The 15,125-nt window shown below is 31.5% G+C and overlaps 1 protein-coding gene and 1 non-coding gene across 3 annotated transcripts; one reads left to right on the top strand and one right to left on the bottom strand.

The window, feature by feature from the left end:
* Positions 1–5,572: 5,572 nt before the first annotated feature.
* LOC106765311 (sister chromatid cohesion protein SCC4) lies at positions 5,573–12,976 on the bottom strand. 2 transcript variants are annotated; one of them, XM_022782028.1, is made up of 13 exons: positions 12,541–12,976; positions 12,302–12,453; positions 10,657–10,840; positions 10,314–10,430; positions 9,654–10,155; positions 8,912–8,950; positions 8,690–8,811; positions 8,318–8,464; positions 7,999–8,088; positions 7,776–7,900; positions 6,984–7,189; positions 6,280–6,404; positions 5,573–6,193 (listed from the first exon to the last, which is right to left on the bottom strand). In XM_022782028.1, the coding sequence occupies exons 1-13, from the start codon at positions 12,751–12,753 to the stop codon at positions 6,005–6,007; spliced, it is 2,211 nt and encodes a 736-aa protein (XP_022637749.1). In that variant the 5' UTR covers positions 12,754–12,976; the 3' UTR covers positions 5,573–6,004. The 2 variants fall into 2 exon arrangements, with proteins under 2 accessions (XP_022637749.1, XP_014505372.1); XM_014649886.2 differs by having other exon boundaries at positions 10,699–10,840; positions 12,541–12,975.
* Positions 12,977–13,079: 103 nt separating this feature from the next.
* TRNAF-GAA lies at positions 13,080–13,152 on the top strand. Its single transcript has one exon. It is a non-coding gene; the product is annotated as a tRNA-Phe (tRNA).
* The last annotated feature ends 1,973 nt before the right edge of the window (positions 13,153–15,125 follow it).

Below are 15,125 nucleotides of genomic sequence, written 5' to 3'. Positions count from 1 at the left end.
TATAGGTTCTTCAACACTATGAATCTTTTATTTTCTTTCACACTTGTATTACTTATTTCTTCCTTGTTTCTTATCTTAAGTTTGCTTACTTTCGTTCTTTGTTATTAGTTTCATAACTGTATAGGATTAGATGTGACTGACTATCCAAAGAAATAAATGAGCATTAGACGTATCGACTAGTCGGTAGGGGAGAATGACCAAATCAAATAGTCAATGACTATTTGATTTGGTCATTCTCTCCTACCAACTAGTCAGTACGTCTAAATGCTCGTTAATTTTTTTGGATAGTCGGTTCGACTTCAGTCACACCTGGTCCTGTACAATAATTTGTCTTCCTTACTTTAAGATTCATTGCTTCCTTTCTCAATTGGTAGTTTCATTAACTTGAGAAAGTATTCATTGGTTGAAGAAATTAATTTTAGCATCAAACAACAAGGTCACAAACCCTTTTAATTGCATGCGTGTTGTTTTTTTTTACTTGGGAATGACTTAAAGTTTTTTTTTTCATGATGCATGGCTAAAATGTGTAATAAAGTGTCTACATTAAAACCATAACCATGGTCATCAACATAATTTGTTATGCTTAAAAAAAAGTTACATCATTATTTATGCACTTATGTAACAATCAATGAAATTTCTCATCCTAATTTACAAGTAGAAGAGGTTTTAAATCAAAATCGTTTTTTAACAACCATAATCAAATGGTTGCATATGTTAGGGGTTTTTACCTTAAGACAATGATCCCTCCAAATTTTATGAAGTTTTCATATTTTACTCAATCAAGTCTTTATTTGTCATTATTTAACTTTGCAGAGCTTGAAGTGTTTTTTTTCTCTCACTTAACTTCATTCTCATAAAGGTATTTTGTTCAAACTTAAAAGTGATGAAGATTAGTTATCTATATAATGAGTTGAATAAAACAAAAAAACTAGAACTAATTTTCTATATTGGTTGACTATGGCTAATCTCAAATATAAAAGATAAAAGTTAACATTTTCATATTACAAAGTAACATTAATTGTCTCGTGATGTAAGGTTGAATGATTTAAACCACAATCTAATTGCACACAATTTCTCACCATAACAAAGACTTTTTTTGTCAAGTTACAAATCACTGCAAGTGAGTTGTGGTATGTGTAATACTTTTCGTTAGGATTCTACCAATAGTAACATGTTGTGAGTGTTTATGAAGTTTTGAGCAAGTAACTTAAAATCTTGCAAACAATTTGAAAAGTATCACTATGGTACCTTCACAAACGTTGACAATAACATATTTTATTTCCTTTTTTTATAAAGTGTGATATATAGACAGAAAATATTAGTTTATCTATTTTTTTATATTAATTTATATTGTATCTTCATTTTAGTCAAATTCAAATGAACATTTACATTATTTATGAACTTTTCTTTGTTCACTTAAATGGATTTAAGGGAGAATAATTGAGTGGATTTAAGAGAATTTGAAGATAATTTTTTTTTGTTTATTTGAGTGAATTTAGAGGTAATCGAGAGTGAATTTGGAAGTAAATTTTTTTAATCTGTCACATAAATTGAATCCTATATTAATTCTTACAAATTTTACTTCCAAATCCACTCTCGTTTACCTCCAAATTCACTCAAATAAACAACAAAAAAAATTATCTTCAAATCCACTCAATTACTCTCCTTCAAATCCATTCAAGTGAACAAGGCCTTAATGTGTGAAATGTATCAATTAAATTATCACACATGTTTATCTTCATGCATTGCACTCATATGATATATGACTTCTAACTAGTTTCAATGTGAAATATTGTCATTCTCTTAATATCTATTAAAAGTTTTTCTCAAATATGCACCTAAGATGATAACTTTTCAAAAATCTTCAATATTAAATATAAGGATAAATATGTTTTTAGTCCTTAAACTATCAAGCAAATTTGTTTTTAGTCCATCTTTCAAACTAAGCTACATTTTGGTCATTCTCCTTAAGAAAACCTTAACTTTTCGTCCTCCAAAACTAACGACTTTAAAAAGAAGCTGAGGTGGCTAACGGTGGAGTGTCACGTCATTTTGTTTACACTCGGTCAATCTTTTCCACCTTTTCTTCGTCTTTCTCCCTTTGTCTCCTTCCTTCCATCTTCCACTCCCTCCATCATCTTCACCAAATCCTCTAAACAAAGAAACCCATCACCGTTAGAATCCATCGCCGCAATCACCATGTCAGCCTCTCTCAACCCAATCTCTCCACCCAGCATCCCTATTTTGTTCCTCCAACATTCATCATCCCTATTCCTTTTTTTTTTTTGCAATTTATTGATTTCTGAGTTTTATTTTCTTTTTGGGTTAGTTTAATTGGGAGAAAAATTTGGTGGGGTGGGTTTAGTTTTGGATCTTATTGCACGAGTTCAAATGGGTCGGATCCAATTCTTTCCGGATCTAGTGAAGGTTTGATTTTGCTAATTTTCATGGCAATGTTACTAGAAGTGAAAATAGTTTTTGCTTTATATTATGGGAAAGTACGGATATTTGATTAAGTTAGAATGTTAATCCGTTTTTGTTCTTTTGAACTAGGCTTGAAGTGTTCTAATTTTCTTGGTAAAAATACAGGGTTTGATTTTCTTTTATAGTCTGGAAAAATTTTAATGTCATTGTTGTTGTGCTTCAAAGCTAGGCTCGAAGCTAATTTTGTTAAGAATAAAATAGAGTTTGTTTCATTTTGATTTGATTTGGGTTGTTCTTGTAGTATTAGTAAGGGGAAAAGTTTCTTGGTATCATTAAATTGTTTATGTTTTTGAGAAAGGAAAAAGATTTGACGAAGCAAGGTTATTGATCTGTTGTTATGGTGGTGAACTAGGGTTCTGAGGGTGGTATTTCACATGGACTTGAGTCAATAAGAAGATCCATTCTAGCTTTGAAAACAGATCCTTTGAATCCTCGACTAGACTAGATTCGTAAGCTAGTTGATGATCATCGTTCTTTGGCTCTTATGTATGCTTCCTATTCATGCAAACTCAAGCTCGAGAACTCAAAGCTTGAAAGGATTACAACTGTATGAAAAATGAACTTTCATCATTCGTAGGTGCATGAATTCCTTTTGAATTTGATAGGGATGCTGGTTGGGGAGGTTGGGTTGAGAGAGGCTGAGATGGTGATTGTGGTGATGGATTCTAACGGTGATAGTGATAAGTGTGAAAAATAATTGATTTTACACTTATAAATTAGCTCAAATTTGTAATTATTCATGAAATAATGTGTTTTCCTCATTGAAAAGTTGTAATTAGAAGTAGGAAAGTTGTGTAGTAAATTGTACAGGAATTTATACATCAAAGTGGAGTGCTGTCAGACGTTTCTCGCTAAGCCAACATTTAATAGCTTAGCTAAAAAGATGATTATTTGCTTAGTGCACCAAAATAATTCGATGAGCGAATTATGGACAGTTAAAGGTTTTGCAGTTGATTATTCGCTCAGCGCATGATAGTTGTGCGCTGAGCGAATTAATTAAATCAGAATTGGCTTTTAAGTTCAAGACAAACAGAAAGAAAAAGCGAAAGTTCCAGATAAAAGAAAGAAACAAAAACATCTTAGAAACTCCTGACTGGAGTTTCGGACATAGGGAAGAAACAAAAGCATCTCAGGAACTTTAGGAGACTACTTCAAGGCATCAAGACACCATTTTTGCAAGGGATTGCTTCAGATGTGTACGTTCTAGATGACTAGGAGTAATTAAATTTCTCTTTCGTTGGGATTGGATGTAATGAACTCACTGTGATGTAATTTTTCAATATATCGTTGTTCGTTCATATGCTCTTTCTTGAATTTATTATTATTGTACGAAAATACAATGTTATTTGAATGTCTCTGGAAAGTAAATTTGAACATGGACATAGATAGAGCACCTAAGTGATTTGGGATCTAGGGATAGACTCAATACCTTGGTCATTCTAAGCATCAAACTTAATGTAAATTGTATGTTAAAATGACTAAGGGATTAACAATTTGATATATTAATTTAGAATTGGTTGCTAAGGGATTAGGACTAGTATGCCTTGATGTGAATGTTTGAATGAAATAATGAAATATTGAACAGAGTTTTATATTCATATGATTCATCAAACCTAATTCCAACGAAGTTTCTTTTAAATAAAATTTTTTGGCACACCAACTGTTTGATAAAATACCAAAAATAGTTTCTTGTATTGTTTTGTGTATTTGATGTCTAATTGGGTTGTAAAAGGAAGAATTGTCATGTGTTGCACAAGTCCCTTGGGAGAACGATATTTTACTTATTCACTGTATTAGTTGTAAAGATTTGGTATATTTGCCAAAAAGTTATCAAATGAGTTTCTTTGTTTGGAGGATTTGGTGAAGATGATGGAGGGAGTGGAAGATGGAAGGAAGGAGACAGAGGGATAGGGAGAAAGAAAAGTGAAAAAGATTGACCGAGTGTCAAAAAAAAAAATGATGGGCATTTCACCGTTAGTCACCTCAACTTTTTTTTTAATGCCATTAGTTTTGGAGGACGAAAAAATAAGGTTTCTTTAATGAAAATGACCAAAATGTAGCTTAGTTTAAAAGAGAAACTAAATCCAAATTTGCTTGATAGTTTAAGGACTAAAAAGATATTTAATCCTTAAATATATATTATTTTTCTTCCATATTTCAAAAATTGGTATTATAAAACATATTCAAGGTGTCAAAATTATAAATAAGATAAATAGATAATATTATTGGTAGTTTGTTTTCATATATGTTGTATTTTAGACGGGTTTTCAAGTTATATATGCATTCTAAAATTCAGAATGCATTTTTAAATTTAAATTTTATATTGTACATTTTGAAATATAATTTTATATTCTAATATGTATAATCAAAATAGTATTTTAAATTCTACATTTTAAAATATTTTTAAATTAAATATTTTGAAATTTAAAATTAGGAAATGATAAAAATTAAAACTCTGAAATATACGGAGATACAGGAAGAAATCACACCCTAGTCGACGTGCACTTTAGACACGTGATGATGGAAAAGGGTGCCATATTAGCAATTAATATATTTAAATAATCTTACTTTTAACATTAAATAAATGGTTAACTGTTGGGTGTGGCTCTTAGTAATTTATAAATTTTTACAATTAAGTGTCAACTTTTAAATAATATATTTTTAAAAAATAATTAAACATATAAATTAATTAAATAAGTATAATTAAGGTTTAATACTGAAGTACATGGTAAAACATAAATAATTGAAACAATTATACTTTAAAAAACTATAAATATAAATATAAGTTAAAGTATCATGGTGTCATAAATTCTTGGATCTAAGTTCTTATTATAATTTAATTGATCTCACTGTACACTTTTTTTATTGAATGCTTACAACATTCATAGATTTATTTTATGGACAACTTTCATTTCTAAAAATACAGCATGGCATAACAAATTTAGATAAATATAACACATTTTTAAAGCTTCGAACATTCTGTACTGAATAACCATGAACAACAACTGCAAAAAGGCCAAAGCAAATGAAGTTCCTTTTGTAAACAAGTGGATATGATTAATTTTGACATAGAACAAAACATTTCATCTAGATGTAGTGTACATGAAATTCTATTTCAGTAAAACCATTGCAATTAATTTACATATAACATCTTCAAATAAGAAAGCATACTGATTTCTTTGAATTGAAAAATGCTATAAACAGCTGAACAAACACAATCCTAAGGACCTGCCTTAAAAAAAACTATTCTACTTTTTTTTTTCTCTTTCGATACAAAAAGAATAAAATAGAAATAAACACCTATTCTAAATGTTAATTGGTAACTTCTAATATCTATTCCATCTATAACTTTTGCAAAACATTCTAATTAACTGTACAGAATCTTTTACAGTGATGCGTGTGAAAAGAAAGCTTGCTGGAAACCCTATCTGCTAAACTCTTCAACCCACTTGGACCTTGGATCAATAGCTTGCAAGTAATTCACAAAAAATATAATGGTTTTGCCTGCACAAGGAACACACTATAGTCTCCGTTTTCCACGTCTTCTGGTGTCTATATCAACAAGTCTTGACGATGAAGGAGCAGGCATGGCTGCTGACAGACCAATAGATTCTGGGATATCAAGATTGACTCCCAGAGCTGGGTCTGCCATTGCACGCTTGATGTCCAAATCGTTTAATTGGTGGACTTGAAGTCTTATTTTGTCAATCTGTAGATCAATGTGGTGAAATAAACAATAAATAACTAAATCCAAGAGACATACCGCATACCGATTCTTTGTCGAGATGAACTTACTATTTCAATATGATAAATGGATGCATGTGCATCAGCAAGTCTCCTCTGCAAATCTTCTGTTTTTTTTGCCTGATACTCCACATTCTCCATTTCGTTTCCCCTTTCACCTAATTCTTTATATAAACCTACAAGAACCAGGAGGTATATTTGAACATTTTTTTAAATAAAAGAAACCTAATAAGAAACATTGAGATACATACAATTAAAGATGACCATTGTAAAAACAGGAATATATATATATATATATATATATATATATAGAGAGAGAGAGAGAGAGAGAGAGAGAGAGAGAGATGATATAATAAATATATAAATAGAAAGTGGGAGAGCACTTAGTGCATGATGCTCCCACTTGATGGGGTTTGGGGAAGGTAAGATGGGCACAGCCATACACCTGCCAATGGAGAAACTGATTCTAGGATTTGAACCAGCACCTCCAATTAAATATACCGTATAAAGCCACGACACCATGCAAAAAATTGAACAATTTAATTATTATCCCACTTACATACCAGCCAATCTACACAAGGTTTATCATAAAAAAGTTCAAACCAAAAATGAGCACAATAAATAAGCAAGAAAAGCATGACACTCAGATGGCAATCTAAGTACTCGTCTACAAATTGTGCAACTAGGGAGCACTTAAAGTCATAATAAATTTGTTGCATTCACAAATTAGGTAGTCTTAGATAAGATAAAAGTACCGGTCAAAACAGATAGCACCCAAATCTGAGTAGGAATATCATAAAGTTTCTTTGCTAAAGTCAAAGAAGATCTCAATATCTCCCTGGCTTGTACGGTGTCACGTAATGCAAGGGCCAAACTGCCTAGGATTGTCAAATACTGTGAAACAAGTTGAAGGTTTCCCAAATATGTATGCGTCAGCTGCAATCCCCTTGCCAGGCGATTTCTGCAACAAATTTGCAACTTAGACAAAGGAAGAAGTAGAATTTATATATGTCAGATGGAGGAAAGAGATCAGTCGCAAGTGAGATTCCATTCTGGAGATTACTTACTTTGGAGGTCCATTTAACAGTCAAATCCGTTACATTACATGACATAATAATTTAAAGAAACATCCACCAACTAAGGTGTAGCACTGATAGCACCGGTTCTTTTATATGAATGAAACCCAACAGAAGGCATAGTAATTCTTCCCATATCCATGTTTCAAAAACCGATGCAACGAAGTAATCCAGTCAATAGTTCAACCGGGGATCTTAACATATAACGAAAGTATAATAATGAATAAAATAAATGCAGGTAAAGTGCATTTTTCCAATTTGGATGCATAGTTAAAATAAGCTAAATTAAATATTTCTTCATTGCTAATTTTTTATTGTAATTTACCAGTTCAAGGTGTTGTCAATATTTTTATAAACATATGTACTAACAAATTTACTATTAAATTAAAAAATAACAAACAAATACACTAAACTCTAGATTGTAAGCTCAACATCTGTGCAGGTTATTCCATTAGTTATTTCAAAACTTACCTTGCTTCTTGTAGATCCTGTTGCTTCATCAATAAAAGACCATAAGCAAAAAGAACACCGGTCTTTTCTCTAACTCCTACAAAAGAATCCATTACTCCATAAACTGGGCCGATCAAATCAAGTGCCTGAGGGAAAAATATCATTCAATAAAAAATCTCCTGGAATTAAACTACTTCAAAAATATGTAGAACCAATTTAGTTTTTGTTAGAGGCATTTCTCCACCTGTGAAGAAGATTCAGCATCACCAATGCAGATGTAGGAGACAGCTGCATAAACTTGGCACATAGCTTGCATTGATTTGCTGTCTGTAAGCTACACAGAAATATGTAGTCATTGCTTGGATACTATGAAGTTATCTTCATCAACAATTTATAACAAGCTCCACAGACAAAAACATTAATATGTATGTAGCATGCCAAATCAGCATATATATTTGGCAAAATTATCAAAACTGCAGAAACTACATCTTGTTCACTACTAAAATATCCCATCTGTTACAAATATGTCATATGCGCGCACACACACACACATATATATATACCTTCACTGCCTCGATATAATGAAAAACAGCTTCGTTGTAACAGCCAACTGAATGAGCATATTGACCTCTAAGCATCTCAATGATGCATTCACAGGCCTGTAATATGGTTGGAAACCGCATGAACCAATTTTTCATCTGTACCAAAGCCTGAAAAATTGCAGTGGTATTAATTAACTATTTCAATTCCGGAATGTAATGGAATACCACCTTATAAATCCACAGGAACAGGAAAAATATCAGCAGAAGCAAGCCAGCTAACAAGGTGGATTATTATTTATTGCTAGCGACTTTGAAATTGTATGGAATAAATGCAAACTATCATGTCTTTTCATCCTTGGTGCTGACAAAATATACCATAGGAAGATAACCAACCTCCTGTGCTTCAACAAATTCTGCTCGTGTGAGTTCAATAGCCACTTTGTTTTCAAGAAACTGAACTAGTAGCATTAAGTACACACCAGCCATCCAGATAGAAGAGTGTTGTAAATCCACTTCTGGTAAAAAAGAAGGTTCGACAAAATTGCATTAGAAATTCTTGATTGCATGACAGCCTAACCATCTTACAGCAGACAAGTTTGGAATAACAAATCTCACCTCTAACACCATCAGTAATTCCAAGCTTTACTAACTCATCTGCAAGGAAGTACTTCAAAATATGAATAACTATATATAATTAAATGATTTTACATATGTTGGCCATTTTAACATATAGACCTAAATACTTTAGTACTGTTTCAAATTAAAACCTTTTATGTATATGACCACTAATAATCATTAGCATAGAAATTTGTAAAATACATTATTTACGATATTTACAATGTGAAACACTATTACAGAAGAAGATATATTATTTTCATAAGGAAAATAGTTTCAAAGTGGCTACAACTTCACTCTCCAAAGCAGGCCATAAAACAGCTGCGACTAACATGGAAATCCATTTGAATAACAGAAACAACTCAACTCATCAATCATGCAATCAGAACAAATAATTCAACAAAGTAATGCTTCTAATCTGTTGACACTTCCTAACACATTTCACATTAAGTCCTAGTTAAGAAAACTATAAAAAGTACATTTTATGGTTGTGATTGGACATATAGAATAGTTGAAAACTGATATATGGTGGAACTGCGAGTAAAAGGGCATAAATCAGACAACATCAAAAATTATCACAGGGCTATTTGGACAGCAAAATACAAATTGATTTCACATGAGAAATCATTATTTTGTACTTAAAAGAAGTAGCAGATGTACTTTAAGGATAGCAATAAATTGGAACAAACCCAAATGATGATGAAAAAAACACACAAACTCACTAAAAAAGTTTTTCAACAACCTTGTATTATATGCATCCCAGATTGTATGCGTTTAGCACATTCCTTAAAAAGTCCCTTTGGGCGCCCAAATACAACAACTATTAGATCAACCAATGCATAGGCAGCACTTTTAGGAAGCCATTCACCATCAATGGGAGGAGGTGCTAATTGAAGTTTATCTCCTATGGTCCTTCTGATATTCCCAAAATACACTGGTTGCAGTGATTCCTGCCCAATTAAATTCAACCCAGTCATGCTGCTGAGTTGCTCCTTAATCAGTGTTTGCTTTCTAGATAATGCTGTCCTATCCCTGTAGTGAAGGTCAGACCGTGAGAGACTTTGATCTAGAACTTCAAGTTCCTTCACTAGCTCCTGTATTTGCTGCGTTTGCTGCATATCAACCTTCATGGCAGCATCCAGATTGTCTACATGGGGTGCAGCATTCTTGTAATCACATAGTCGCAATCGGTAGAATATGTGAAGTAATTCATTATAAAATAGTAAGCCAGGGCATTGTCGTCGCTGAGAAGTGTTAGGATGCAAGAGAGAAAATAAATTAGAGCAAAGGTATAAAAAAAATCATGATATATCTCACTTAAAAACATGCAGTCTCTACAGTTGTGCATTGTCTGCACAAAGAATAGTAAAAAAGTAAGAAGCTAAAGAACATTTGCACTCACTTTATCTAGATCGATTAACTCCCAAATCTCGTTGCATTTATTAACAGCTTGCTCTACCAAATTATCATCATCCCATTGCATGAGTCGGACATGCAATATTGAAGTGGCAAAAAACATCTGCTCCATTGTTATAAAACAAGAAATTACACACAGAGCTGATGAGCAATATTATATTAAACTCATAACAAATGGAGTGCCTTTTATTTTAGCAAAGTAGAGAGTTAATAGTTGACACACACAATAGATGTGAAAGACAACAAACATTCAGAGGGTTCTATCTATTAGAGTTAGAAATTCACCACCGAATTGGTGGCAAATGAAGAGAAGGAAGCAAATAACATGCCTTTCCACGTAAGTTGTAAATTTGTAACTTTTGACAGCATACCTGCAACTCTGGCAAGCATACTTCAGTAGCACATACAAATCCACACTCTAAAGCAGAGATTGAACCCTGGTAGTCCCCTTCAATAGATAAAGCATTTGCAAGCTGTGAATTGAAGTTGCAAGACCACAACTTCATTGAAATCCTTCAAAAAAAAAAATAAACTAGACACCATGAATACGTAGCACCAGTAGTGACAGTAGTTGCAGTAGCAGTGTTAGTCAGACTTGAAAAAGGTAAGGGAAGAGTTAGATAGAGAAGAAACTCTGATTTGGATTTTAATGTAAACTGTACAATATGCTACAACTCTAGAAATAATTTATTGAAATAAATACAACAGTTAATAATTATTCATCCCATCCCTACGAGAAATAGCCCCAATCATTAATAGTATTTCCTCATATCTCCACACTCCTTCAAGCTGGTTGACGGATATTTACCATTTGCAATAAGATCATAAAACCGCTTTGTAAGAAGTTACTTCGTAAACAAATCTGCAAATTGAAGCCCTAATGGATATTGTAACCCATTTTAAGAACATTATGCAGTTTTTCTTTGAAGTTGTCAATCATAAGAAATCATTCACCCCTTGTTGTTCCCACTCAATAACATGCAATATTAGACTCTTTATCCAAATTGACAAGAATATCCAAATTGATGGACACGGGTTTTTAAATCAGATGTAGAAATGGAATGAGTATGCATATATTTGTTTCTTTTTAAATTACTAAACATTATTAGTTAATTTTTTTGAGATTTATGTAATCATAATTTTTTTCCTTATTATTTAACATGGAAAAGAAGAAAATGTGTCAATTTAACATTGAATTATTAATAAATACATTTTTTTACTACAATCCTTAATATTTAATAAATATACGAATGGATGCCAATATACCTGTCATCCAAAGGGGATGGAGATGACACACAATTTCCATATCCAGGAATGAGTTTATATTTCGAGGACTGTCATTTTTAAGATTAGAAACTGAAAAACATATTTTTGAAGGTTTTGAAAAGATCCCTCCTACTCTCATTGTATATATTCTCATTGTATATATAAGAAAGTTTAATACAAAATACATGATAAATAAAGAAACCTAACCACAATATAATGATGATGAATAAAATAACCTAAACACAATGTAATAATGATAAATAGGATAATCCTATACATAATATAATTATGATAAATATTCTAATAGTTATAATCAAACCCGCACCTTTCCTATAGTCATCCGATGCAATCCCATCATAGTCAAAACCTAGCATAGTCCACATCACTACAAGCTAATTTCAATTTATGGATAAGCACATTTCATCATTTTTCTTCTTATTTTTTTCTCCTAGAAGAAGTTTGTCCAAACAAATTCAATGGCAACAATAGATGGGCATCGTCCAAACTGTGAAGCATAACATCAGACAATAAAGTGCAGTGACAACAACCATTTATGGTAAGAAGCAAGCACGATAATAACAAACATTGAAGCTACAACTACGTTTCATTCTCCAAAGTCCAAAGTGCAAACCACTAGTTTAAGATGAGCTAAACTAAAACCTAAACTCAAAATACCAGAGAGAAAGATCTAGGAAAGAGAACACATACTCGTATCCAACAGATGCAGTGAGCTCAAGTCCCTTGTGCAAGACCTGTTTCTGCGGTGGAATAGCTCCGACAAGATGGTAACACTGGCTGAGCAAGCTATACGCTCTGCACTTCAATTCGAAGCAAGACGGAATAGACTTCAAAAGCAATTGCTGCAAAAAAGAACCAAAACAGATACCATAAGCAAAGAATTTGAAGTAGTGGAAACTAACAACAACGAGAAGGAGAAAAAGACTAACGGAACGTTCGAGGTGGGACTTGGCGTGGTTCACGTTGTGCGAATGGTGGAGGAGAAGTGTGGCAATGCGAAGACGAGTCTTGACCTCAACGATTGGGAAAAACGAAACCTCGCTTTGGCATATGGCTTCCAGGCACTTCACTGCTTTCCCAATTTCTCCTCTCGTCTCGTGGTACTCCGCGAGTCCCCATAGACCCTCGGCCACCGCCTCCATCGAAACGCGATTCTGCTCCTGCTTCTGCGGTTATGCTAATCCTGTTTTACTCTCTCTTCCTCCAATTCGAACGCCACAATTCCACATCCAAATTCAACAACCGCTTTTGCGTTTCGCTTTTCCCGTTTCTCGCTTGCTTCTTTGCTTATGCTTAGATGTGAAGTCAAAAGTCAGCTACGAAAAGGAAAAGAAAAGAAACGAAATTTGAAGAAAACAAAACAGTTCGGCTTTTCGTTCGGTGTCGTGCCTGACGGGCCCTTCTTGGGCTATTGGAACCTTAATTTCTCTATATTTATTATTTTAACATCCATATACATATACAAGTTGTGGGGATAGCTCAGTTGGGAGAGCGTCAGACTGAAGATCTGAAGGTCACGTATTCGATCCACGTTCACCGCAGGCTTTAAAAGTTTATTTTTCAATTTTTCCTTTTAAAGAACTTTAAAATTAATTTCTTTTGAATGATTTTAATAATATTCTTTATATATATAATTAAATTATATTTTAAAATTGGTTCAATTTTAAAAATTATTACTACATTCTTATGAGTTAGGTTATCGAAAAACAAATGCATTTGTTGATATGAGTAGTCAAATCAATTCCTTTAAGCTATCATTCAACCGTATAGTCCCATAACTATTAATGGAAGTGCCACTTGTCCATGCCTCTTGCACCGGCGATCACTAAGTTTGGATTGATAATCTAATTATATGTTAACTTCTGAATTATTATTACTTATAGATTATTGTGAGTGAGTGATTTGTTAACGTTATGTTAGTCAAAAGTAAAATAAATTCAATATATGTTGACTTAGTAGTTGAATATGTATTTGTTAAGAGCCAAATATATAGAAGTATAAGGGAAGAATATTTAATCATATATAATACAAAAACTAATATAACTAACAAATTAGAAATATTATGAACAAATAGAAGTATATTCATCGTGTAATATTTTCGGATTTAAATTCACAAAGGTTAATTAAGGGAAATTTTTGCTCTAAATAACGAATTTATATGACTAAATTTATAATTATAAACCGTTATATAAAAAGACAAATCTTTGAAACTTGAAATTATTTTGTGTAATTTAATTTATAAAAGCTCTTTCATTTAGATTTTAGAAAGCTCTAATTAATGAATTTATTTGACTAAATTTATAATTATAAACCGTTATATAAAAAGATAAATCTTTGAAACTTGAAATTATTTTATGTGTAATTTAATTTATAAAAGCTCTTTCATTTAGATTTTAGAAAAAAATAACTTTTAGTTGATGCATATACTAATTTTAATTTGTTAAAAAACTTAATTTTTTTCACTTATTTGAATGCTCATTTTATATTTATAATTGGATAATTTTTAGCTTTTAATACTAACCTTATAAATATTTTTTGATTTTCTTTTCATTATATTAGTTTAACTTTAAATAAAATTAGGAAATAAATCATTCTTTTATTTTATTTTCATTATATTAGTTTAATTTTAAATAAAAATTACGAAAATAATAGATTTTAAAAACTTTACGAGATTGGTAACTAATACTTGCCTGAAACTTTAAAAATTTATATATACACATACGGATAAATAAAATTCATCACAAAAATAAATAAAATAAAACAAATTCCTATTTGTTTTACTATTTACACTCCTAAATTAACTTTTTTAACAATTAGTCCAATGACCCAGTATAATCTCACACTTTTTTTATTTCCTCACCATCATATTTTTCTTCTTACACCATACTCTCCACATCATCAACCACATCACCATCTACATCATTCTCCACATCACATTCCACATCATCTACCTTTTTCATTTACTTTTTCCACCTCATTTTCATATTAATTTTTATATATCAACTTTTCTAATTGTTCCACTTACCTTTTTAATTATATCTTTTCCAATAACTCTTTTTTTTATTATTTTCTTTATCCATTTTTTCCATCTACTTTTCTACCCACTTTTTATTAATTTCTCTCTCTCTAAATATTACTTATTCCATTCACTTTTATAAATTATATCTTATTTATTATCTTCTCCACCAACATATTTTATTATTTCTTTCGTTCATTTTCTCCATCTACTTTTTCTACCCACTTTTTATTAATTTCTCTCTCTAAATATTACTTATTCCATTCACTTTTATAAATTATATCTTATTTATTACCTTCTCAACTAACATATTTTATTATTTCTTTCGTTCATTTTCTCCATCTACTTTCCACCCCACTTTTATATTAATTTCTTTTACTTATTCGATTCACTTTTATAAATTATATTTTATTCACTACCTTCTCCACCAACATATTTTATTATTTCCTTCACCTATTTTCTCCATCTACTTTTCCACCCCACTTTTATATTAATTTC

The sequence above is a fragment of the Vigna radiata genome, chromosome 6, assembly GCF_000741045.1.
Source record: "Vigna radiata var. radiata cultivar VC1973A chromosome 6, Vradiata_ver6, whole genome shotgun sequence".
Taxonomy (NCBI): domain Eukaryota; kingdom Viridiplantae; phylum Streptophyta; class Magnoliopsida; order Fabales; family Fabaceae; genus Vigna; species Vigna radiata.
The sequence above is the reverse complement of the archived record's forward strand: the minus strand, read 5'-3'. Positions and strand labels throughout refer to the sequence as shown.